Genomic DNA, 27,001 nt, shown 5'->3' on the forward strand with positions numbered 1-27,001 from the left:
TTAACTTCTATTTCCATCTCTAGCACACAGGGAAAAGCTTTCCCCCTCTATCAAGTGTGACTGCAGAGCTGAGGACTGAGTTTACCTGTCTCACACAACCATCTGGTTCTGGGGATGCAGGCTTGAGGCTGGTCAGGGCAGCTCAAGCATCCCTATGCTACACCAGTATCTCCTCCTCCCAGACATTAAGGATGCTACGTGGGGAGTTCCCGTTGTGGCTCAGCAGTTAACTGACTAGTATCCATGAGGACTTGGGTTCAATCCCTGGTCTTGTTCAGGGGTTAAGGATCCAGCGTTGCCATGAGCTGTGGTGTAGGTCACAGATGAGGCTCGGATCCCAACGTTGCTATGGTTGTGGCAAATGCTGGCAGCTGTAGCTCCAATTAGACCCCTAGCCTGGGAACCTCCATATGCCATAGGTGTGGCCCTAAAAAAGAAAAAAAAATTTCCAAGGTCAATGGGGGAGTTTTCATGTTACCCACTCCTGAGTCATGGAACCTTTATTCCAATACATTCTTAGGTGAGAATCCAACATAAGAAGCTAAAGCTCTGGTTTAAGGAAGGGAAACCCAAGCTGCTGTCTCCTTACCCACTGAGGTCTTCCTAGTCATCTTGCCGGAAGCCTCCAGGCTCTAGAGGCCATTTGAAAATTGGAGGAACTGGAACTCTGAATCCTGGGTCTGAGTTCCCAGCTCTGCTTCTTATCTGCTAAGTTGCCCTGGGCAAGTCACCACCTGCTCGAGCCTGTTTCCCATCTGTAAAACAGGGGGTAACTCTACCTACTTCCCAGATTGATGTCAAGATTTAATGTGTGAAACTAGCTAGTATGTGGTGTATTACTAACGTTCAAATACCCCTTTTTATTCCGTTTTAAACATTTTCCCAAGGACAGAGAACAGAATGTCCTATAACGTCCTATAGTGTCATAATTCCATGGGGACAACAAATAGTGCAATTTTTAGTGAAGAGTTACGTGAATCAAAATATTTTCCCTATTTATCACTGTCCTTTGAACAATCTGTTTCCCAAAACAAAACCCATGATGAAGAAATTCTTCTAGAGCGTCGTATTTTCCAGTGAGCTCAAACTAAGATTCCTTCGATGCTAAGATGCATTAGAGATCACTGTCAACTCTTTTTTGGGGGGTTTTGGGGTTTTTTTTGCCTTTTTTTTGTCTTTTTTAGGGCCACACCTGTGGCACATGGAGGTCCCAAGCTAGGGCTCGAATCAGAGCCGTAGCTGCCAGCCTACACCACAGCCACAGCAACACGGGATCTGAGCCGCGTCTGCAACCTGCACCATGGCTCAAGGCAACACTGGATCCCTAAGCCACTGAGGGAGGTCAGGGATCAAACCTGCATCCTCATGGATGCTAGTCAGATTCGTTAACCACAGAGCCACGACGGGAACTACACTTTCAACTCTTTATCCTTGACCGAGTACCAGGCGGTCCCAGCTCCTCAGTGGTCCATGTCCCAGCTGCTACTTGCAACACAATCTCACCCGGCTCCTTAGCTCCCATCTGTTTTCCCAGTCCCTTCACCAGGAATTCCTACCCCCTCGCCTGTCCACCTGGGAACAGTCAAAGCTTTGTTCAATTATCAGCTTCCCCGATAAAGACTTTCCCAAGTACCCTGGAGGCCAGGCCTTTGAATGTTCACAGCCCTGTTATGATGCTTCGCTGATGAAGGTGGCTGAGTTTAAGGCCGCAGCCCTGGCTCCTGAAGAGAAAGGTCCAGGTGCTCTGCAACCTCCCGCATAGATTCTGGTAGACTACAGGAGGGCAATAAATCATTGTTCAAGGAATACAGAAATGAATCTCTAAGACACTTGGGTTAATCACCCAAATCTGTCAGTTACCAAGACAGAGTTTTAAATCATCAATTTCTGCACCTATGAAATCTATTTGTTTTCAGCTCTAAAAAAGGGTTGTAAAAACTTAGAGTTTTCCCCAGGACAACTATTCGATACTCTGTGATAGGCTACATGGGGAAAGAATCTGAATGAGTGGATGTATATATATATTTATGGCTGATTCACATTGCTGTACACCTGAAACTAAAATGCAACATTGTAAGTCAACTCTACCCCAATTAAATTTTAATTAATTAATTAATTTTTGTCTTTTTGCCTTTTCGAGGGCCGCTCCATGGCATATGGAGGTTCCCAGGCTAGGGGTCCAATCGGAGCTGTAGCCGCCGGCCTACACCAGAGCCACAACAACGGGGGATCTGAGCCATGTCTGCAACCTACACCACAGCTCACGGCAACGAGGCCAGGGATCGAACCTGCCACCTCATGGTTCCTAGTCGGATTCGTTAACCACTGAGCCACGACGGGAACTCCCAATTAAATTTTATTAAAAAAATAACCTATCAGAGTTTTTCTGTAGCTTAAATGAGGAATGTGTGTAAAGGTCCTAGCATAGTACATGGCAAATAACAGGTACTCAGCAAACAGCAGCTGCAATGCATTCATTTTCCCATCCTTGCTGCTCCTATTCAATAGCTTACCTAGAAAATGAGACCAAGGTTAAGTCCCCTCTCGGTGCTGCTATGCACCACCTGAACAATTCACGTGGTTGTACAGCTGACACATAAACAACGTGGTGTTGGGGGTGGTGGTGGCAGGGGTGCCAAGCCTGAGCAATCAAAAGTATGATTTAGTTGGCCCTTTGTATCCGCGCTTCTGCATCAGAGGATTCAACCAACTGGGGATCGTGTAGCTTGGTAGTGTTTACTACTGAAAAAACTCCACCTATAAGTGGACCTGCCCAATTCAAACTCATGTCATCCAAGGGTCAACTGTACTTCATAATATTAATACTCCAACATTGTTTTAAAATAGAAAGTATCTGTTTCTATCTCCACTGTTGGCAGGAATGTGAATTGGTACAGTCACTATAAGAAAACAGTACGAAGGTTCTTCAAGAAAATCCAAACTCTAACTACCATATGATGCTGCAATCCCACTTCTGGGTATATGTCTGAAGGAAGTGAAGTCAGTATCTCCAAAAGCTATCGCACCCATGTCATGTTCATTGCAGCATTTTTCACACGAGCCAAAACATGCAGACAACCTAAATGTCCTCAGATGGATGAATGAACAAAGAAAATGTGATATGTACTTATAATGAGTATTATTTAAGCATGACAAAGAAGGAAATCTTGCCATTTGCAACAGCATGGATGAAATGAGGGCATCACGCTAGGTGAATTAATATAGAGCTAGGATCTCACTAAGACGTGGACCTAAAAAACCTGAACTCATAGAAACAGAGTGGATTGGTGGTTGCCAGGGCTGGGGAGTGGGAGAAATGGGGAGATGGTGATCAAGGGGTACAAACTTCTAGTTCTAAGTGCTGAGAATCTAGTACCCGGTATAATGACCAGAGTTAACCATAGTGTACTATAACTGCTATGGAAAACAGTATGGAGGTATCTCAGAAAACTAAATATAGAACTACCACATGACCCAGCAATCCTACTCCTGGGCGTATATCCAGACAAAACTTTCACTGAAAAAGATACACGCACCCATATGTTCATGGCAGCACTATTCACAATAGCCAAGACATGGAAGCAACCTCAATGTCCATAGACAGATGAATGGACTAAGAAGATGTAGTACATGTATATAATGGAGTACTACTCAGCCATAAAAAAGAACAAAATAATGCCATTTTCAGCAACATGGATGGAACTAGAAACTCTCATACTAAGTGAAGTCAGAAAGAGAAAGACAAATGCCATATGATATCGCTTATATCTGGAATCTAATATATGGCACAAATGAGCCTATCTGCAGAAAAGAAACAAACTCATGGACATGGAGAACAGACGTGTGGTTGCCAAGGGGGGAGGGGGAGAGAGTGGGATGGACTGGGAGTTTGGGGTTAGTAGAGGCAAACTATCGCATTTGTAGTGGATAAGCAATGAGATCTTGCTGTATAGCACAGGGAACTACATCTAGTCACTTGTGATGGAGCATAATGGAGGATAATATGAGAAAAAGAATGTATATTTCTGTATGGCTGGGTCACTTTGCTGTACAGCAGAAATTGACACAACATTGTACATCAACTATAATAAAAAATTTAAAAAAACACTGCATTATAAAGTTGCTAATAGACTTAAATGTTCTCACCACCACCACCACCCCAACAAAATCATAATTATGTGAGGAGAAGGGTGTTTTACCTAAAATTTTAATGTTAATCATCTTACCATACATGTGTATCAAATCATCACATCATATATTTTATTTTTATTTTTAGGGCTGCACCTGTAGCATATCGAAGTTCCTGGGCTAGTGGTCATATTGGAGCTGCAGCTGCCAGCCTATGCCACAACCACAGCCAGACCATGCCACACCAGATGCGAGCTTTGTTTGTGACCTACGCTGCAGCTGCTGAGCAAGACCAGGGATCGAACCCATGCGCTCTCGGACAGTATGTTGGCTTATTAAGCTGCTGAGCCACAAGAGGAACTCCATATCATATACTTTAAACTTACACAATGTTATATGCCAATTATATCTCAATGCAGCTGGGGAAAAAATTTAAGTATCTGTTTCTAGATACTCTGGCATTTCTCTTTGAATTCTAGATTTCATTAATATTTCAGTTTCTGTGTAAGTTTGGCACACACAAAAATTGTCTACAAAATATCTGTTTAAAAAAATCATTTCTTTTTGTGTAAGGGCAAAAAGAAAAGATATTATGTGCCATAAATAATTGAAATGTTTCTAATAAGTTGTATGTAAAAATAAATGATCTTGGGAGTTCCCATTGTGGCTCAGCAGAAACGAATCTAACTAGCATCCATGAGGACTCAGGTTCGATCCCTGGCCTCGTTCAGTGGGCTAAGGATACGGCATTGCCATGGCCTGTGGTGTAGGTTGCAGATGTGGCTCAGATTTGGTGTTGTTATGGCTGTGCTATAGGCCAGTGGCTACAGCTCCAATTGGACCGCTAGCCTGGGACCTGGGAACCTCTATGTGCCAAGGGTGTGGCCCTTAAAAAAAAACAAATAAAGATAAATAAATAAATAAAATGATCTTTAAAGGTTTAAGTGAATGATCTGACCCAAACTGTTCTGTGTATTTAAATCAGATGTCTTCAAACTGAGAGTTCTTAATGATCTATTGTTTTTAAAGATTTAACATTGAATTACCTTTTGTCAGGGCTCTGGTTTATTCACCTTGGAGTGCTTGTGTTTTGTTTTCTTTCAGAAATGGCTATTCCACCTTATTTCTTAAAGGGAATCTCTATTGTAGTGCAAAATGAATTGTAAAATGATCAGGAATTTTCCAATCAAGAAAATAAATTTGGGGGTTCCCCTTGTGGCTCAGTGGGTTTAGAACCTGACTAGTATGCCTGAGGACGTGGGTTCGATCTCTGGCCTCACTCAGTGGGTTAAGGATCTGGCATTGCCCGGAGCTGTGGTGTAGGTCGCAGATGCAGTTTGGACACTGAGTTGCTGTGGCTGGCAGCTGTAGCTCCAATTCAACCCCTGGCCAGGGAATTTCCATATGCCGCAGGTGCAGCCCTTTAAAAAAAAAAAAAGAAAGAAAAGAAAAAAGAGAAAGAAAACAAATTTGTCCCTTTCCCTTCAGGCAGGATTCCCTAGGATGAAACCTTTTGAATGAAGCATGGAGTCCTTTACAAGGTGGGCAAGGCCTTCCATCATCTGCCCATCTTGGCTCCTCTCACACTTTCAGCCTCTCCTCTCCAGCCACACTCTTTTTCTCTTTCACTGGAGTATAGTTGACTTACAAAGTTTAGTTCCAGGGAGTTCCTATCGTGGCTCAGTGGTTAACAAATACAACTAGGAACCATGAGGTTGCGGGTTCGATCCCTGGCCTCGCTCAGTGGGTTAAGGATCCAGCGTTGCCGTGAGCTGTGGTGTAGGTTGCAGATGCGGCTCGGATCCTGCGTCGCTGTAGCCCTGGTGTAGGCCGGCGGCTGCAGCTCCGTTTGGACCCCTAGCCTGGGAACCTCCATATGCCAAGGAAAAGGCAAACAAACAAAAAACCTCACAAAGTTTAGTTTCAGGTATACAGCAGAGCAAATCAGTTATACACATATCCATACCTTTTCCAGATTCTTTTCCCATATAGGTTATTACACAGGACAGAGTAGATTTCCCTGTGCTTTATTCACAGTGGTCCTCGTTACCCATCCATTCCATATATAGTAACACACGCAATTTCTTTTGCTCCACAAGTTCTGTATGCTCCTTTACCACCAGGCCTTCGAACATACTATTTATTGCTTTGCCTTCCCCTTTCACCTGGTGGACTTCCGTCCTTCAGGTCCTCGGCCACCTACTCCTCCAGGGTGAATTCCATCTGCATTTATTAGGATGTCTCTTCCCTCATGCTCACCCCTCTGATCAACTCCATCTGAGCAGGGGCCATGTTTGAATCTTTACCTCTGTATTTTTAGTAACTTTTTTTTTTTTTTTTGGCTGCACCTGTGGTATGTGGAGGTTCCCAGGCAAGGGATCCAACCTGAGCCACAACAGCGATAACTCCCCAAATTCTTAACCTCTAGGCCACCAGGCAACTCCTTTACCTCATTTTTTAGGCCAGCACATGCCACAAATTATATTAGGCATTCAACACACGTTTATTGAATAAATTGAATGACTCTGTCTAGAGAAAAATTGACTTTAATGCTACTTTGGGAACAAAGCACTTAACTTTATGGCTCTCAGTCTTCACATAGAGCTGCATCCAGTGTGGTGAACCATGACCTCCGTGAGGGAAGAGCTGACACAGGTGGTCTGTTTCACTCCCTTCTTGCTTATCTCTGGGACCACCTGCACTCTTCGTCATGACCCTTAACCAAACTGCACTAAACTTAAACTCCTTCAGTGTTCACTAATTAATGATGCTGTTGTGTACTGGAAAGATAGAGGGTCAGTATGTACCAGCTTGAAAGCATTGTTTAAAGTAAACATGAAGATTCATGATGGGCACCTGGTACCCAGTGTGGGTCTGCACCTGTCTGATCACAAAAGTCATGTGACTAGCTCCTGCGAAGAACCCTGGACCGGGAGTTCCCGTCGTGGCTCAGTGGTTAACAAATCCGACTAGGAACCACGAGGTTGTGGGTTCGATCCCTGACCTTGCTCAGTGGGTTAAGGATCCAGCGTTGCCGTGAGCTGTGGTGTGGGTTGCAGACGCGGCTCGGATCCTGCGTTGCTGTGGCTCTGGCGTAGGCCGGGGGGCTACAGCTCCCATTCGACCCCTAGCCTGGGAACCTCCATATGCCATGGGAGCAGCCCAAGAAAATGGTAAAAAGACAACCCCCCCCAAAAAAAAACCAACCCTGGACCTCCAAGACTTCAGTGGGCTTCCCTGGGGTGGGTACAGTTCCCAGCTGGAGGGAAGTCTGCAACCATGGGATCCTCAAGAGAACAAGACCTCTCTACTCTTTGCCTCTGTGAATCATTATCCTGCTGTGCCTGCATTTGTGTCCTTTGCTTAATAAGTCTTGGCTTCAAGTATGACTTTATCAACTTATGAGCCCTTCCAAGACATGAATCCTTCTAGCAATTCACTAGAATATGGTAATCGAACCCCAAAACGGCCTCCTTCTTGAACTGCTTCTCTTTTTTTTTTTTTTTTTTTTTGCTTTTTAGGGCTGTATTCACAGCATATGGAGATTTCCAGGTTAGGCGTCAAATTGGAGATACAGCTGCCGGCCTATGCCATAGGCACAGGGATCCAAGCCGTATATGTAACCTACACCACAGCTCATGGCAACACCAGATCTGTAACCCACTGAGCGAGGCCAGGGATTGAACCCACATCCTCGTGGATCCTAGTCAGTTTCATCAACCGCTGAGCCATGAAGGGAACTCCTGCCCTTCCTTGATGTCTATGCCACTGCTCTTCGTCTTCCTCCTACTTTATTGCTGACTTTTTTTTTTTTCATCTTTTGTTGCCTTCAGACTCCAAATGTTGTAGTATCCTCTAGCTCTATTCTAGCCTGCTTTATATCTTAGATTTTATCAGTCCCAGGAGTTTCAAAATCATCTATATATTGATGACTCTCTTATTTCTACAGCCAAAACTTTCCCCTTTCCCCTAAACTCCACCTACATACCTGTCTACTGGACATCCCCACTGGATGTCTATTAAGCATTTCAAACTTACGAATGGCAAAAATCCAAGCTCCTGATTCCAACCCAAACTTGACCTTTTCTAGCATTTTCCACTTTTTGGCAAAGAATAACTCATACACTCAGCTGCCCAAGATGAAAACCTAAAGGTTACCCTGGATTTTTCATTATTCCCTGATCTCTGCCCACCCTCCTCTTCCAATCCATTAGCAAGTATTATTGGTTTTACTTCCAAAGCAAATCTCTAATCCTTCCATTTCTAAGACAGCATCTTAATCCCAATCACTCTCATCAACATGTGCCTGGATTATCATAAGTGGATTAATCTCCCTGTTTCTACACTTGCCCCTTTGTAGCTTCCTATTCAGCAGCCCAAATCATAATTTTTCAAACCTACATCAGATAGCATCATTCTGATAAAAGCTTTCAATGGTTTCCCATTATTCTCAGAATAGAATTCAAACTCTCGCTGTTTGAACTGGCATATGAGGCGCTCCAGTCCCCTGTATGTCTCTCCAACGTCACCCGATACTGCTCTCCTCTTGCTCACCAGACTCCAGCTCCACTGACCTGGTTTCTGTTCATAGAACATAGCAGAACTCTTCCCACCTCACAGCCTCGGCACCCTCTGCCCACTTCCCACCTCCACACTGTCAACTAGCGTGTGCTGCTGAGTCTGGAACACATTTTGTACATTTACAAGTATATGTTCCTGAAATGCAGAAGATGACCAGGCCCAATTATATGTTTGTTAAGGTTAGAATGTGCTGTTTCCTAATTTGTCCTTGTTTTTCTCATAAATAAAAAGGAATTTACCAGTAACAAATGATAACCCTACTAGGCTTATCTCTACATTATCTCAGAGACAGAGATGAATAATCTCACTAAAAGTAACAACAACAACAACAAAAAGTGTTCTTCAATGGAGCAAACTGCATCTGAAATTTAACTCCATATGCATTTGCTATTATTACTAAGGTGTGATTAAATCTGATTTTTAAATAATGGGAAGGCTCCTGTGGCATTTGCTGCATGTTAAAAAGATCTGTGCTCCCCACAGGTCCCCAGGTGTCTATATAATGTGAAGAGCCCCCTTTAAAGGAACTTTAATGAGTGGGCTCACCTGAGCAACCAACAATGAGCAAGGGCACAAATATTTAACAGGGACTAAAAGGTAAACATAGCTTCAGCAGTCTGTCTGTGAAGTTCCACAACTCGCACATCTTCAGTCTGTAAAGCATTCCTGAGTATGGAGGGGAAAAAAAAGACCCTTAAATTTGAGCGATGCCAAATCTAACCTTTTTTTTTTTTTTTTTTTTCCCCTGGAGTGGAGAAAAGCTTCATCACAGGATCCTTTTCTCTTTTTCACATTCTCTAAAAAGACACTTGAATCATTTTTGCCCAGTTCAAATAACACCCAAGGATATTTACTTAAACTCTTCTTAATGGAGAGGCTGTGTGTGTTTCCTCTGTTCCCTTTCTTTTCTCTTAATACACGTTTGGTTAGTGTTTGGGGGCCTGAGGGGAGAGGGGACAGAACAACTTGAGGTGTGTCAGTGAATAACTCAATTATGTCCTTTACTGCTGGGAGGACACTGCTTTTCCTGTTGACACCCCCTACACACCGATAGCTTACTAGGAGCTGAGTCATAATGAGGGCTTCCAACTCTACCTCTTTATCATATACTTAACATAAAATATGTTGTAGCCAAAAAATATACAAGAAAAGTTTCTCTTCTCTAGAGAGACTGAAGTGTGTACTACAACACATGTAACTACATAAAGTTGCATATAGTATGTGTAATGATATAAATGCACAAAAGAGTATATACAAAACTACATCATATATACTTATACAGAAACATGCTACATACTCTACTGTATAAAAGTGTATTTACATCAGTGTTTCCTTCCCTATGCATGAAAACTCATTAGCTATGACCCTCGGAGTGCCAGTCACTTTTTTTTTTTTTCAGGGCCGCACCTTCAGCATATGGAGGTTCCCAGGCTAGGGGTCCAGTCAGAATTGTAGCTGCTGGCCTACACCAGAGCCACAGCAATGTGGGATCCCAGCCATGTCTGTGACCTTAACCCTACTGAGTGAGGCCAGGGATCGAACCTGCGTCCTCATGGATGCTAGCTGGGTTCATTAACCGCTGAGGCATGACAGGAACTCCCATGCCAGTCACATTTAATTAGCGCATACGTGGCCCTACACTGTTGGTGGGAATGTAAATTGGTACAACCACCACTATGGAAAACAGTATGGAGGCTCTTCAAAAAACTAAAAACAGAACTACCATACAACCCAGCCAATCCTCTTCCTGGTCATATATCCAGAGAAAACCATGATTAGGAAAGATACATGCTCACTGTACATTGCAGCGCTATTCACAATAGCCAAGACATAGAAGCAACCTAATTGTCCATTGACAGAGGAATGGATAAAAAACATACATACAATGGGATATTATTCAGCCACTAAAAAAATGAAATACTGCCTCTGTGGAGCAGCAGGTTAAGAAATCGGCTTTATCACTGCAGTGGCTCAGGTTGCTGTGGGTTCGATCCCTGGCCCAGGAACTTCCACATGCTGCAGGCACAGCCAAAAAGAAAAGAAATAATGCCATTTGCAGCAACATGGATGGACCTAGAGATTATCATTTTAAGTGATGTAAATCTGACAAAGACAAATACGGTATCACTTATATGTGGCATCTCAAAAAAGGATACAAATGAACTTATGTGCAGAACAGAAACAGAATCACAGACGTTGAAAGCCAATTGACAGTTACCAAAGGGAAAGGGTGTGGGGTGAAGGGGGAGGAAGGATTGGGAGCTTGGGATGGCATATGCATACCATAATATATGGAATGGATGGCCAACAGGGTCCTGCTGTGTAATCTGGGGAAGTTTGCTCTACATTCTGTGATAACCTATATGGGAACAGCTATGTGTACATGTCTACCAGAATCACATTGCTGTGCAGCAGAAATTAACATTGTAAACCAACAACACGTCAATAAATTTTTAGAAGGCAGCATATCCTTGGGCCTAGGATACAAAGATGAACAAATATAAACTCATAGTCATAGAACATAAACTTACATTACCAAAGGGGAAAGGAGGGGGATATATTAGGAGCAGGGGATTGACAGATTTCCACCACGATGCATAAAAAACAAGAATTGACTGGAGTTCCCGTTGTGGCGCAGTGGTTAACGAATCCGACTAGGAACCATGAGGTTGCGGGTTTGATCCCTGGCCTTGCTCAGCGGATTAAGGATCCGGTGTTGCTGTGAGCTGTGGTGTAGGTTGCAGACGCGGCTTGGATCCCACATTGCTGTGGCTCTGGCGTAGGCCGGTGGCTACCGCTCCGATTAGACCCCTAGCCTGGGAACCTCCATATGCCGTGGGAGTGGCCCTAGAAAAGGAAAAAAAAAAAAAAAAAGAATTGACTGTACGCCACAGGGAACTATATTCTCCATCCTGTAACAACCTATAATGGGAAAGAATCTGAAATACATACACACACACATATATATCTGAGTCACTTTGCTGTGCATCTGAAACTAACACAATATTCTAAGTCCATGATGCTTAAATTTAAAAAAGAATACAAATAAACAGCAACAAAAGACAAAAAATGAACAAAACCTGGTCCCTGCCCTCCAGGTGCAGCGCAGAGAGTTTTTCAAAGATGCTCAGCATGAGGAGTTTCAGGAGAGTCTAATTCTGCCCTGGCAACTAGAAAAAGGCTTCCAGGAGGAGGTGACATTTTGAACTAAGTCTCCACCACTGAATAAGTGACCAACTGTCTCTCATATCCATTCCTGCTGTAAAACATGACGTTGTGCGAAATTTTACCTGGCTGTACTCATAATGGACCCGCATCCTCGGCTGGAAAGGAGGCCGAGTTATGTATTCGGATAACTGGCAGTTAATGTGACTTCAGTTGTGCTCCCTAAATGTGGTTCTCATTTCCTCAGAGAAAATTTAAAAACGGAGTGAGCAACTAACTGAAAGGTCTTTACTGATGCAAATAGAAGGTTTGCTTTCTTCTCCTAGACTCTGTGACAGGGCTTACATATTTGAAGGGTTTTTACCCTGTCGTTAATGCCTTTATACCCCACCACGAAGGCTGTTATCTTCGGCCCTGGGGAAGTTCCGGATAAGTCTGCGGAGCCAGCTTGAAGGCAACTTGTTTGAAGCTGGCGGCATTTTTGTGATGCTGTGGAGACTAAATCTCCAGTTGAGCTTTTGACAGAGTTACATATGTGATGGGTCACAGACCAGAAAACGTGCCCTTTTTCAGCATCTGATGTGCAGCTGTCCTTGCAAATCAGAGACAACATTTTTAACATGCAACTTCTGTTTTATTTGAACACAAACTCAAATTAGATTTCCTAACCTCTCAGCAAACGACTATCTTTTATTGCATTGAATTGCTACAGAGCTAAGGAGAATACCAATTGTTTTAAACCTCTAGACAGGAAGTTCTGATTTCATCTCTTTCCCCTCACCCCAAAGCATGATGGTATCTGATATAATCTTTTAAAACTTTTTAAAGATTCTTATCTTTACTTTGTACTCTTTTCCCCCTAATTTATTCCCCCTCCCCCTTTCCCCTTTGGTAACCATACATTTGCCTTCTATGGTCTGTAGGTTCTGTTTTGTAAATAAGTTTGTATCATTTTTTTAAGATTCCATGTATAAGCAATATATGATGTTTGTATTTGACTTATTTCACTTAGTATGATAATCTCTAGGTCCATCCAGGATGCTGAAAATGGTATTATTTCTTTCCTTTCTTTCGGCTGAGTAGTAGTCTAGTGTGTGTGTGTGTGTGTGTGTGTGTGTGTGTACCACATCTTTATCCATTCATCTGTTGATGGACATTTAGGTTGCTGTCTTGGCTATGGTAAATAGTGCTGCTATGAACATAGGGATGCATATATCTTTTCAAATTTGAGTTTTGCCTGGATATATAGGCCCAGGAGTGGGACTGCAGGATCATATGGTAACTCTATTTCTGACTTTGTGCTCTTAGAGAAAGGGACACTCTAAATGGACAAACTAAAGGAAGGAAACAAGGCTAGTGGCAGTTACCCCTCAACTCTAAATACTGCTCATCACCACACTGTTGCCTCCAGACACACACGTTCATTGATTAAGAACAGAAACCAAACACTTTTGGATACGTGTTACATAAGTTGGAAGGGGCTCCTTATGCATCTGTGATTTTAGACCAATTGTTCATAACCAATTATTCATAACCTCCATGCCTTTTTCACATGCAATATTTTGCAATTTCTCTTCAACCATGCTGGCCTAAAATTCACAGAAAATAACATTTACATATACATTTCAAAAAGATTGCTATAAAGTTCAAACTTTATATAAAAAAGAAACAAAAAGAAAGCAAGTTACAATAAAATATGGTATCAGTATGTTAAAACTTGAGCAGCATCCCCTAAAAGACACAATGAAAAAGATGTTTCTATCAATCCTTGAGATGCATGGCAAAAACATTTATTAAAAATGCAGACTGGAGTTCCCGTCGTGGCGCAGTGGTTAACGAATCCGACTAGGAACCATGAGGTAGCGGGTTCGGTCCCTGCCCTTGCTCAGTGGGTTAACGATCCGGCGTTGCCCTGAGCTGTGGTGTAGGTTGCAGACGCGGCTGGGATCCCACGTTGCTGCGGCTCTGGTGTAGGCCGGCAGCTACAGCTCCGATTCGACCCCTAGCCTGGGAACCTCCATATGCCGCAGGAGCGGCCCAAGAAATAGCAAAAAGACAGGAAAAAAAAAAAATGCAGACTGATTCAGCTGTGTGGTCACTGGCATCAGGATTTTAGGAATGTGAAGTATCTCAATCGCTTTAAGAGAAAAACAAAATTGAATTTTCCCTCAATGTACCTATAGTTACATTCCTGGCAATTCTGTCCATATTAAAATTGTGGGGAAAAGTATTTTGTGTTTGTACATGAAACAGAATTTGGTTTGAGGCTCAGATAACTAGCTGTAGGCTGGTCTTTTGCTATGGAAGGCATTAGAAAATGTACAGGACAGGAGTTCCCGTCGTGGCGCAGTGGTTAACGAATCCGACTAGGAACCATGAGGTAGCGGGTTCGGTCCCTGCCCTTGCTCAGTGGGTTAACGATCCGGCGTTGCCGAGAGCTGTGGTGTAGGTTGCAGACGCGGCTCGGATCCCGCGTTGCTGTGGCTCTGGCATAGGCCGGTGGCTACAGCTCCAATTCGACCCCTAGCCTGGGAACCTCCATATGCCGTGGGAGCGGCCCAAAGAAACAGCAAAAAAAGACAAAAAAAAAGAAAATGTACAGGACACAGTTCACTATGCAGGAGTATTCTGTGCCTTGTTAACAAGTATAGGAGGATGCATCAACAGGGTTCCCCCCCCCTCCAAAGACAGTTTTGGCTTAAACTTCCCTTCAATTTCCAAAATTCCCCCTAGGGGGCGGTACTGCTCTTGATGAGAACCACCTCTCAACTCTGGAGATAGCATTTTGGTGGTGGGGGTCCAGAAAGTGTGCAAACCAGAATCTCAGCCTTCTCCTTTTGCCTCATAATAAAAGTTTCAGTATACATTAAAAAAAAAAAAAAAAGGTCTACACCAAAATACGGAAATCACACTGCTTTGGATGAAACTGTAAATACCAAAGAAGGGTCAAGGAATTTCAGAGATCACTCAGCACATAAAAAATATTCTGGACAGAACTTTTCTTGGATGATAGAGGATGCTCTTTAGCTTTTTCAGAGTCACAGGGGTCAGGGGTAAGGGGTGGGGCAGGATGTGTGGGGGAGGGGGAAAGGGACAAGAACAGAGAAAAAGGAACCGTAGACACTTCTCTACAGCAAAGAGGTTTCGGCATTCATTACTCAGCCCAAGACAGACTTTGGCTCCAATCATCCATCTGTTATTTACTAATCATGGATGATTCACTCAATCTCAATTCTTCACATGTAAATTGGAGGATAAGGATGGTATTTCATAACATCGTTAGGGTGATGAAGCATATATGTAAAGTACCAGAAAAATAGTAAAATTCACTTAATGTTGGCTCTCGTTATTATTATTTTTTGTTCGTTTGTTTGTCTTTTTGCCATTTCTTGGGCCGCTCCCGCGGCATATGGAGGTTCCCAGGCTAGGGGTCGAATCGGAGCTGTAGCTGCCAGCCTACGCTAGAGCCACAGCAACGAGGGATCTGAGCCGCGTCTGCAACCTACACCACAGCTCACGGCAACGCCGGATCGTTAACCCACTGAGCGAGGCCAGGGACCGAACCTCATGGTTCCTAGTCGGATTCGTTAACCACTGCACCACGACGGGAACTCCTCAATGTAACTTTAAATCACAAAGGTATGTTACAGCTGAAATTCCTAGTGGGTTTGTTGACACTTGGTCATCAATATGTCAACATTGACATCATGAAAATCATTTCATACAGGATCTTCAATAAACTGGCTGTCTGATCACATTGAAAAAGGTGACAGAAAACTGAATGTTGTAGCAAAATCTTCTATCTGATATTCTTTTCTGAGAATAAATTGCCAGCCACAATCTACCCCATCAAGTGTAGTGGGCAATGAAGATCTGTGTACGTGAACATAGTACCTGCCTTTGTGAGGCAGGAATCTAAGCCAATTCTAGGGAGATTTTGAGCATCTGAAATTTTACCAAGACTCCTGGCAGTGGAATTCAATAAATATCTGTTGAATAAATATGTGAAGATGAAGAGTCTTTGGAGAAAATACAAGAGAAATAAATTCTCTCTTATACTTTAAAAACAAGGACAAATTTATGCTACTATAATCTTTCATCATCATTATAACAGCTATCATAATAGCTACACTCTTAGCAAATTTTAAAGCAAATGACATTAACTCTAGGCAATTTGCTATATACTAGGTCTCTAGGACATATTTATCCTGTATGACTGAAAATTTTTACCCTTTGACAAATATTACAGTAATCTTTCAAACCACTGATGCCCCATGACGACTGGAATAAGATTTGGAAGAGTTGTTTTCTTAGCATACATGTCTCGTGGGATTATAAATCAATACACTCTTTTTGGAAGGTAGTTTGGTTACATGTTATCAAATAGGTTAAACTGCTTAAGACCCAGTAATTTCTTTTTTGGAAAAGTATCCCCAATAGCAGGTGATGGGCCCCTAATCAACAGCTCTTTTGTAGTACTTACTATGTGTATGGGTCAGGAATTACTCTAACAACCTATGGTCACACTGAATGGCAATAAATTCAGCAGAGGATCTAGAATTTGAATTGGGGTGATGCAGTTCCAAAGCCTGTGCTCTGACAACTGTGCTGTCTCGGCTACAAAGATGTTCACTGTGGCTTTTTTTTTATTTTTTGTAACAGGTAAAGTTTAGAAACCAACTAAATGTTCGCCAGACTTTGGTTCCAATCATCCATCTATTATTTACTAATCATGGATGATTCACTCAATCTCAGTTCTTCACATGTAAATTGGAGGATAAGGATGGTATTTCATAACATCGTTAGAGTGATTAAATGAAGCATATATGTAAAGTGCCAGAAAAATAGTAAAATACACTTAATGTTGTATTGGGGTGGGGTGTATAAGTTAAAGAAACAATGGTATATCCATTGATAGGACACAAAGCAGGCATTGAAAATCAAGGTTTAGAAACATGTTTGTGTGGATAAGCAATGTATTTGGCTCAGTGGGAGAGGGGAAAGGAACAAAACAGGACAAATAGACTTTAGAGTCTACCAAACGTTTCCTTTGGAAGGTAAGATTTAATTTTCTCCTTGGTGCTTTGTTGTATCTTCCAAATTTTCTAAATGAACTTGAATTCCTTTTGTGCTCAGAAAAATTTGCTAGAAACAAATTTCTGTCTCAATCAGCACAGCCTAATCAAGACATAATGCAAGTCATATATGTATTTTAAAATGGTTTCGTTACCACAACCACATGAACAAAGGTAAAAACAGGTGAAATTAATTTTAATATATTTATTTGGCTTATATATCTAAAATATTACAACTATTTTCAATAGGGAATCAATATGAAATTATTAATGGACTATTTTACTTTTTTTTTGTACGAATCTTCAAAGTCCCTTTTTTGGCCTGGTCACATTTCAACTGATCAATAGCCAAGTGGCTACTGGCTAGTGTGTGGGATCCTTGGCAAAAGCTTTACTTTTGGTTCGGATATGCCCAACACATGACTCTGAAACCCTCCACTAACGACCTCAATCTCCATGTGACTGCCCACATCTATGTCACACTGCTTGTTACTTAAGAGATGTGCTTTTGAGAGACGTGGATCTGAGTTTGAATCCTCCCTCTAACACTCATCAGCTGTATGATCTTTAGCAAGTTAACTTCTGTGTGCCTCACTGAACCCATTCTGTAAATGAGGCTAATACCTACTTTGGGTTGTTAATGTTGACATAATGTATTGAAACACCAAATACATGGAAATTATAACAGATTTTATTATCTAATCCTTACCCTTTGGAACCGTCCTTATTCAGATTAAGGTGAGACTTAGCACGTGAAAAAACAAGATTCTTAAAACAGAGATGGAGGAAATCTCCTTTAAAATGTTCTTAGAACTAATTTGAGAGGATGTGGAGAGACCATCTGGGGAATCTACAATAAATACATTTGTATTTTATCTTATTTTTAATTTTCTTTTTTTTTTTGTCTTTTTAGGGCCACACCCGTGGCATATGGAGGTTCCCAGACTAGGGGTCTAATCAGACCTGTTGCTGCCAGCCTACACCACAGCTCACGGCAATGCCAGATCCTTAACCCACCCAGCGATGCCAGGGATTGAACCTGCAACCTCATGGTTCCTAGTTAGATTCGTTTCCACTGAGCCACGACGGGAACTCCAATACATTTGTATTTTAAAGGGGGGGTACCTGATGGCAGGGAACAAATGGCACACCTTTTTGCTTGTTTCACATGGCTTCCCCTCAGGGGCAAATCAGAGCTACAGCTGCCAGCCTAGCCCACAGCCATAGCAACTCAGGATCCAAGCCGCATCTGCGACCTACACTCCAGCTCACACGGCAACACCGGATCCTTAACCCACTGAGCGAGGCCAAGAATAGAACCCGCAACCTCATGGCTACTAGTTGGATTCTTTCCCACCGTGCCACAACAGGAACACCACTAAGATTTTCTTTATTCTGATGTTAGATAGTGGGTTTTCCTCCAAAGGGCTCAATATGGTCTTTCTATCACGGATGAAGGGCACATATGTGTTCAGCTTTTGTGTAGGTTTCAAACATTTCAAAATTCAAAACTGGAAAAAAAATCACCAATTATGATAGAAGGCCATTATGTATGTATAGCATGTATCAGTGGTTTTTTAGCATCTTTGTTTATAACAAGAGACCATCAGAAACTATACAGATGCCTCAAAGAATAAATGACTAAGAAATTCATATAATCGAGGGTAAAATATTTGATTTATCATAGCAACCAATCCACACCTGTAGACCTCTCAATTCATGGAAATATACCTTGAAACAATGTCAACTGGGGTGGGGGTGGAAGCAGAATAGAATCCATGATTACGGCAATGAAAATATATGTGACATGCATTTACAAAAACTAAAAAATGTATTTGGTGAGGTAGGAATATTACTTTTTCTTCTGGGTAGGTTGCTCACATGCATAATAAAAAAAGAAAAAGCAATTACACATGGTAAATCCTGTTCACTAAGCACACTTGTCTTGCATCAGGGCAGGAAGGCCAGAGAAAACTGTCCACCTAGTGAAAAGAGTGCCAACAAACATGCTAGGAGGATACTTTGGCAACTGACACCCAGTTACTAGTGTGCAGTTTTACCTATTGCTCAGAACCTAAAAGCAGATTTGGGGTTTATCTTATCAGAGCAATTATTCAGGACATACTCAACACATTTTATTTTTTACATGAAACCTGACTTTTAACCACAAGGTTAAAAAAAAAAAATTAAGCCTGCTGGCTTTCATTTTTATTGTGGTCTGGTAGCATGCAGAGATCAAAATAGCTGGGCGACCTTAAGGAGAGTTCCCCACTTTCTTTCACAAGCACTTTGTGTTAAAAATAAAAACTTAACAAATCCTTTAGTACCTAAAATTAACATTCACATCATCTTGTGGTTTAAGTGATGACTGAACAATAACTCAGGTTAGCTGTGTTCTGTATTTCCTTTATTAATATAATTAGTATTCTTAGATCTTTTAAAATTGCCCTTCTCTAGCCCCAGGGGAAAATGATTTTGAAAGGTTGAATACATGTGCTGATTCAAGATGTGATTCAAGATACATCCAACCTCTATAACTTTGGATAATAGAGCAATATAGAATAATTCTGGCACCAACTCTTTAGCAATGTTGTCTAAAAACAAAGATGGTATTACACATATAAGCCCAGGATTTTTTATGTTGCATTGCACATAAGCAAATATATAATATTTTTAAAATAAGAACCTGGTTTTTAAGAAATAATTATTTAAGAATGTGATAACTAAGAGACTCCCAACTGGCTGAAAAACTCAGCTAAAATCCGGTGGGGCTGGAACACATAAAGAGTTGCGATCCAAACTGTATAAATTTGACAAAGCTTATAACAAGCATTAAGTTATCTGGTAACCTCTTTGGGGGTACCAATACAAGAAAAGATTAAGAAATAACAGTATCAGGTAAAATCACTGGCCTTGCCCCCCAAATGTCTAAGCCTTGAAGAAGAATGATCTGAGTGCCAACACTGGTTATAAAATTCACTGCCAGGGTGATCTTGAGCAAAATACTTAATTTCTCTATGATTCAATTTCTCCATCTTCTAAAGTGAGAATTACTTCACATGTTATATATCTATATTTAATATACAGTTTCTAAATTAAAACAATAAAGCAATTAAATGATGAATGCAAAAATGCTAGGAGCAGTACTAATCATGGTTACCATACACTTCCCATCCAGCAATTGTCTTATTCAAATGGATAACTTTAAAAACAGCTTTTTAATCAGCACCAGAGCCACTTTTTTTGCACAACATTAAGCCATGGGGCTAATTAGACATGGCAAAGAAGTTTCACCAACAAAACTGCACTATTTTAGCTTAGAAAAGACTTGAAGACATGATACTAACAGCCTGAATCATATTTAAAGAAGTCAACAAAACGGGAAACCTGAGATGGATAAACAGACTCTCTGGGTAGAAGTTTATTTAGTAACCAAAAAGCTAAAATACACATCCCAGGAAACCAATGTCTGTAAGATCCAAAGACAACGCCATTAACGCAAAGCTCTCAATGACACCGAATGACAGCCGAGATGTTTGGTAAAACTCAGGTCTTCTTACTCTTCCTCTGACAAAAAGCAACACAACACACAAAAGCAGAAAACAACCAACACGCAAGGCAGTGATAGATCCGCTTGGAGCCGCTCTAAGTAGTTTCATGGAAACAGGACAGGAAACTAAGGCGTATTTAATGAATGAAAATGAGGACTAGGGGGTTGGGAAAGTACACGAGACCCTACCTTCTACAGATTTCCCGATACTGTGTAAGTGAGTGATAGAACTGTAGTCTTGGGCAACCTTCTTCAAAAATGCTTCCATCTCTTGCTGGTGGTGGTACCTGAAGTCCAGCGCAGCTACCACGGGCAGCAGCAGCCCTAGCCAGAGGCTGGCGCAGTCCATGTTCTAGAGATGAATAAAAACAACAATAAAGCTGAGAGCCGATAAGGACGGGGGTGTGGGGGACTGTGGACTTTACGAGCTCGGGCTCGGCTTGGTAACAAGGTAGAAGTTGGAAGCAAATCCTTGGGGAGTTAGAGCACCCGGAGCACAAGCAAGCTCGGGTGTCCTCCATCCCGCCGCCCAACCTCCCTCTCCACCTCCCGGCGTCTCCGCCGCCCTCCGTCGCGGGACAGCTACAGCTGCTGCTGCCCCTGCCACGCGGACCCCAAACTCACCCCCGCTCAGGCGCGCACCGTCGCCCGGCCGCAACTGCCCAACCGGGCTGGATATTATATCCCGGCCAGGGGGCGGGCCCACCAGGGTTCCGCCCCCGACGCCTGACTGATGTCCCGCCGGCCCACTAAGGCGCCGCACCGGGCACTCCTGGGCGGGGCCGAGGCGGGCCGCCCCGGAGCCTCTGCCTCTTTCGCACCTGAGCTATCCCGCTACCGCGCTGCACAGTGCCCCGCGCGCAGCACCCGCTGCGGAAGCGCAGCTGAAAGCCTGAGGAAATCGAATTGGCCTTGCGTGGCCTCAGTTTTTGCCAGCGCCCTAGGTTGGAAGTGATCTCACCTCGGCCACGGCTCCAGCCGCTGACGGGGTCCATGGCGCTCAGCATAGGGGGACACGAGAGGTCTCCAGCTGCCCCGAGTTTGGAGACGTTAAAGGCTCGGACGGCTTCTCGGATTGGGCCGTACGGGTGGGTCGGCGCGCTCCGGCCTCACCTGGAGTCCACAAGGCGCCGCGATCACAGGCAGCCAGAGCCCCGCGCAACTCTTCTGCGCCGGATGGGGTCGCCAGGGCCACTCTCCCAGCTGCGCCAGGCGCCCCAGCCCTCCTCTGCAGTCGCGTGGCGTTTAAGAACGTATCTGTAGAAGTTTGAAATGCCATCAAGTGTAGAGTCCAGGAAAATTTCCGATAAATATTTATAGTGTATGAGATTTGAGTAAATCAGTTAAATTTAACGCTGTCAGTCTGGAAACCACATGGAAGAAGGCAGCAGAACCATTGTTATAAAGCCAACGTTCTCTCCACCCATATTGCCTGGGCCAATTTCAGTTATCTCTTCTTAAAATGCTTCTTCCTAGAAGGAGGGGGGTTGGGGGTGGGGTGGTCTGTGCTTGCACGAGGGATGGCAAGGACTTCCCCGAAACCTGAGAGGGTGTGTGGTGCTGGCAAACACCTGGCACTCATTACCTGTCAGAGTAATGGGAGACTTATGCCAAGGGTCCAGTGAATATAAAAAGCTTGAAAAGCACTCACTTGGGATAACAGATTAAAAACGGTAGTGCTAGGACCCACCGCAGACAGACTGAACAAAATTTCCAAAACCCAGGAAAGGATATTTTTTTAAAAGTGTCTTGTTGAGAGTCCAACGTTCCTTCAAGGGTTGAGAAACTGCTAGTGATTGCCTGCTGCTTCTTTGTTTCTGATACAGATACTGTTGTAGAATTGAGTGTTTAGGAACCTGGGGCCCCCTGTGATTTTGGGGTAGAAGAGTAGAGAGGTTTCAGAGGGTACGATTATAGTATCACAAGTCTTCGTCTCTGTCCTTGCCTTGAAACTCACTGATTGTATCAATTCACTGAGGCTTAGTTTCCTAGTCTGTATAGTGGAAATGATAACTGTACCTCCCTCCCACAATGAGGTTGGCGGGAATATTGAGAACTCTGAGAGGTGTTTATTACTAGTTGAATTCATAAGTCTGTAAGTAGAATTTCTAAAAGTTGGAAAATCATAATATGATGTTGTTGCATTGTTGAGTGGATTAAAAGAAAAAGTACGCCGCAGTTACTATGCTGTGATTTCTACCAGGTGGCTCGAAGAGGTTCTCATGCTGTTGTTCATTGACTAGAGGCCTGAAAAGAAGTGCGATGGGGTTGAGGAGATTAAATTTAGGCAAAGTTACTAGAAGGAATGGGAAAGGGACTGGGCTAGGAACAAAGTGAAGGATTTCTGATCTGATTTTAGAAATCATACATTGGTTACAGAAGCAAGTGGTGGCAGTTGTGTGAGTTCTTTTAGTGGTACTGTGGCTGGAGACTGGAGAAGATGATGGCTTTGTGTTCTAATTCCAGATAAACGAAGGGGTGAGGTATAGTTGAAATTACTGCCCTTGGGGTTCACACCGGGTAGGAAGGGAAGCAAATTCAGGAGCCAACCAATCAGAGGATGGAAGCAGGAGCAGAGAGGTTTTTTTTGTTTGTTTGTTTTGTTTTTTGCTATTTCTTGGGCCGCTCCCGCGGCATATGGAGGTTCCCAGGCTAGGGGTCTAATTGGAGCTACAGCTGCCAGCCTACACCACAGCCACAGCAATGTAGGATCCAGGCCACGTCTGTGACCTACACCACAGCTCACGGCAACGCAGGATCCTTAACCCACTGAGCGAGGCCAGGGATCAAACCCGCAACCTCATGGTTCCTAGTCGGATTCATTTCCACTTTGCCATGACAGGAACTCCAAAAGTCAGAAAATTTAGCATCATAAAAATGTATACTTTTCTAGGAAGTTCCCTTGTGGCACAGTGGGTTAAGGATCTGGCGTTGCTGCAGGTGTGGTGCAGGTTGCAACTGTGATGCAGTTTCAATTCCTGGCCCAGGAATTGAGGGGGTGGCCAAAAAAATGTATACTTTCTATATAGGAAAACTCAACAGAAAGGTTACCAGAAAAATTACAAACTGGAAGATTAATAGCTCTTAAAAAATCAAGAATGGGCCAAGACATTAATAGGCAGCTCATAAAAGCAATATTACAAATGGCCAATAATCATAATAAAATTTAGCAACCTGGTTAGCAGTCAAGGAATTACCAATTAAAAGGGCAGAATAATGTTTTGTTTTGCTTATCACCAAAAAATATTAAATAGATTGATAATATCTAGAAGTAGACAAGACCTAGAGAAATAACATTTCTGCTACTTTAGTGTTATAAATTGGTACAGGCATTCCAGAGAGAATCTGGGGAATAGACATCAACATTTAAAATATGCTCTTCCTTGACAAAAATTTAAACTATAGATGAAATTTGGCGAATTGCTGCATTTATATGTATTAGGATCTTTATAAGCACCACTTTTTTTTTTTTTTGTTTCTTTGTGTATGGCCCCACCTGCAGCATATGGAAGTTCCCAGGCCAGGGACTTAATTCCAAGCTGCAGCTGCCGACTTATGCCACAGCTGTGGCAACGCCAGTTCCCTTAACCCACGGCACTACAGCAGGAACTCAGAGCACCACAGTTTTTTTTTTTTAATTTTTTAAAATTATAGTTGATTTACAATGTTATGTGAATTATGCTGTACAGCAAAGTGACCCAGTTGTACACATATATACATCCTTTTTCAGCACCACTGTTTTTAAGGTGGCAAAATAGATAAATAACAGCAGGTTGAATGGTTCTCAAATAGGGATTAAAATTGCCTACAGGAGACATTTGACAACAGGTGGAAACATTTTTGATTGTCATTGCTGGGGGGACAGTGCTATTGGCACCTAATGGGTAGAGGACAGGAATGCTGCTAAACAGCCAACGATGACAACAAAGAACTATCCAGCCCCAAATTCTGGTGCTGAGATTGAGACATCTTGGGTTCGAAAAGGAATATTACAGCTGTACAATAAATTACTTTTCAGCCACAATAATGATGATGTAGATCTGTATTTATTGGCTTGGAAAGGTTAGTCATGAGTGGCAAAAAGCAGCTTATAAAAGTAAAATGAATAGTAAATTTCCATTTTGGAGCACAAACAAAAAAAACTATTCCTAGCAAAAAGTTTAAAGGGTTACCAAATGCTAAGTGATAAACTCTGAATTGCAAGGTTTTTTCTTTTCTTTTTTTAATATTTCTATATTTTCTGAAAAAAAAAAACCCAGTGAGTGTGTGTTTACTTCTTTTAATCAGAAAAACAATGGAGGCATTTTCATCTAAGAGCAAAACAGAGCAATAAGCACAGAAATGTCAGAGATAAATAGTCTAAAATTTCTTTGGAGTGAATTCCAGAAGCGAAATAGCTTACTGGAAATGGGATATTAAGGAATTTGAAAAGCTAGGGTACCATATGACTCTATCCAAGGACTCTGAAGTTCCCGGAGAGAGGGGCAGGTATTGGAGCAGAGGGGACAGCTATGGTCAGGGGCTAAATACTTCAAGATGACGACAAGAATGGAAAGACCATTGAAACTAGACTTTGTGACCTTCAGGCTTTCTTATTCCTTCTTCCAAAAGTGTCACAAGAAAATATGAACAAGATAAAAGAAATTTTAAAAGTCTATAAATCCCACTTACCCAGAAACAACCATTCCTTTTCTTCTTCTTCTTCTTCTTCTTCTTCTTCTTCTTCTTCTTCTTCTTTTTTGGCCACCCATGCATATGGAGTTTCCAGGCCAGGGGTCAGATCCAAGCTGCAGTTGGGACCTATGCCACCTGCAAGCAATGCAAGACCCTTTAACACTGTGCTAGGTTGGAGACTGAACCTGCATCCTGGCACTGCAGAGACACCACAATCCCATTGTGCCACAGAGGGAACTCTGAAACAACCATCTTGAAACAAATTTACATATTAATAAGTCCCTAAATATTGTACATTTGTTTCTGATATTTCACTATGACACAGTATATGGTCTTAGGGCTAAATCTTTGAACAAATCCTTCTCTCCTTAAGATCAATTCTTAGGCAGTTTAGAAAACATTTGGCCAAGTTAAAAGCCTATAAAATTTCCAAATATAATTTCAAAGTGTTTCAAAAAATTCTCATATAAATACAGAGTAAATATGGGTCAAGTTTTTAACTCATTATTGAGGAAGCCAGCAGGAAAAGAAGCTGGTTCAGAGAAAGATATGAGAAATAATGTTTCATATATATCAATGCAAGAAAAAAAGAATAATTTAGAAATCATTCTAAATTATTGCTAAATTAGATATCAATCTGATTAATGTCCTATAGACCAATAAACTCTAACTTTGGTGTTATCTTCTCTACAGAGCAGAAATAATTTTCATCTGTATAGGACAAAAATTATTTCTCTCTCTACTAGACAAAAATACTAGCAACTCACCAATTTTCTTCAAGTTAACATTTAAATTTGTTTTTTCTTTTTGGGGCTGCACCTGTGGCATATAGAAGTTCTCAGGCTAGGGGTTGAATCAGAGCTACAGCTGCAGGCCACAGCCAGAAGCCACAGCAACACAGGGTCAGAGCTGCATCTGTAACATTTACCACAGCTCACAGCAATGCTGGATCCTTAATCCACTGAGCAGGGCCAGGGATTGAACCCACATCCTCACAGTTACTAGTTGGGTTCATTTCTGAAGAGCCACAATGGGAACTCCTCAATTTTTCTAAAGACAAGTTTTGGCCTCTGTCTATTGAAGAAATTGATCAAATAACTAGTAACCTTCTAAGAATAGAAATGCCAAGCCCAGATCGGTTCACTGGTGAATTCTACCAAATATTAAAAGGAGACATTTTACTAATTCTTTACAAACTCTCAGAGGATAGAAGCAGAGGGAATGTTTCTAACTTATTCTATGAGGCCAACATTACTCTTATACTTAAACCAGTCAAGTATATTCCAAGGAAACTACAGATCAGTATCTGTCATTAATATACATATAAAAATCTCAACAAAATATTAGAAATTGAATCCGAAAAAGTATAAAAAGAATTATACGTCATGGACAAATTGGATTTATGCCAGGCATACAAGGCTGGCTCAATCTTTGAAAATAAAATAATGTAATCTATTACATCAAAAGATTAAAAAAAAAAAGAAAAGCCACATGATTATATCAATAGATTCAGAAAAAGCATTTGACAAAATCCAATAGCTATTCACAATAAGAAACTCTCAGTACACTAGGAACAGAGGAGAACTTTCTCAAATTGACAAAGACTATCTAGGAGGAACCAACAGCTAACATCACATTTAATGGTGAGAGATCTGAAGATTTCCCACTAAGATCAGGAACAAAGCAAGTATGTCACCTCTTACCACTCCTTTTCAACATCATACTGACTGTCCTTGCTAATGAAATAAGGCAAAAAAGTAAAGAAAATATATACAATTGGGAAGGAAACATAAATCAGCCCTACAAATACCTCTGGCAAACCAGTTTC

At 42.0% G+C, this 27,001-nt stretch overlaps 1 protein-coding gene across 1 annotated transcript in view; it reads right to left on the minus strand.

Annotated features, from left to right (window-relative positions):
• Nucleotides 1-21,188, minus strand: part of CPM (carboxypeptidase M) — a 97,419-nt gene extending 76,231 nt beyond the window's left edge. Inside the window, exons 1-2 of the mRNA XM_047787168.1 lie at nt 21,124-21,188; nt 20,689-20,851 (exon numbers count right to left, since the gene is read on the minus strand). Coding sequence (XP_047643124.1) covers nt 20,689-20,848 — 160 coding nt within the window. The 5' untranslated portion in view covers nt 20,849-20,851; nt 21,124-21,188. The remainder of the gene's footprint in view (nt 1-20,688; nt 20,852-21,123) is intronic.
• Between the last annotated feature and the right edge of the window lie 5,813 nt (nt 21,189-27,001).

This window comes from Phacochoerus africanus, chromosome 7 (genome assembly GCF_016906955.1).
Source record: "Phacochoerus africanus isolate WHEZ1 chromosome 7, ROS_Pafr_v1, whole genome shotgun sequence".
Classification (NCBI taxonomy): Eukaryota; Metazoa; Chordata; class Mammalia; order Artiodactyla; family Suidae; genus Phacochoerus; species Phacochoerus africanus.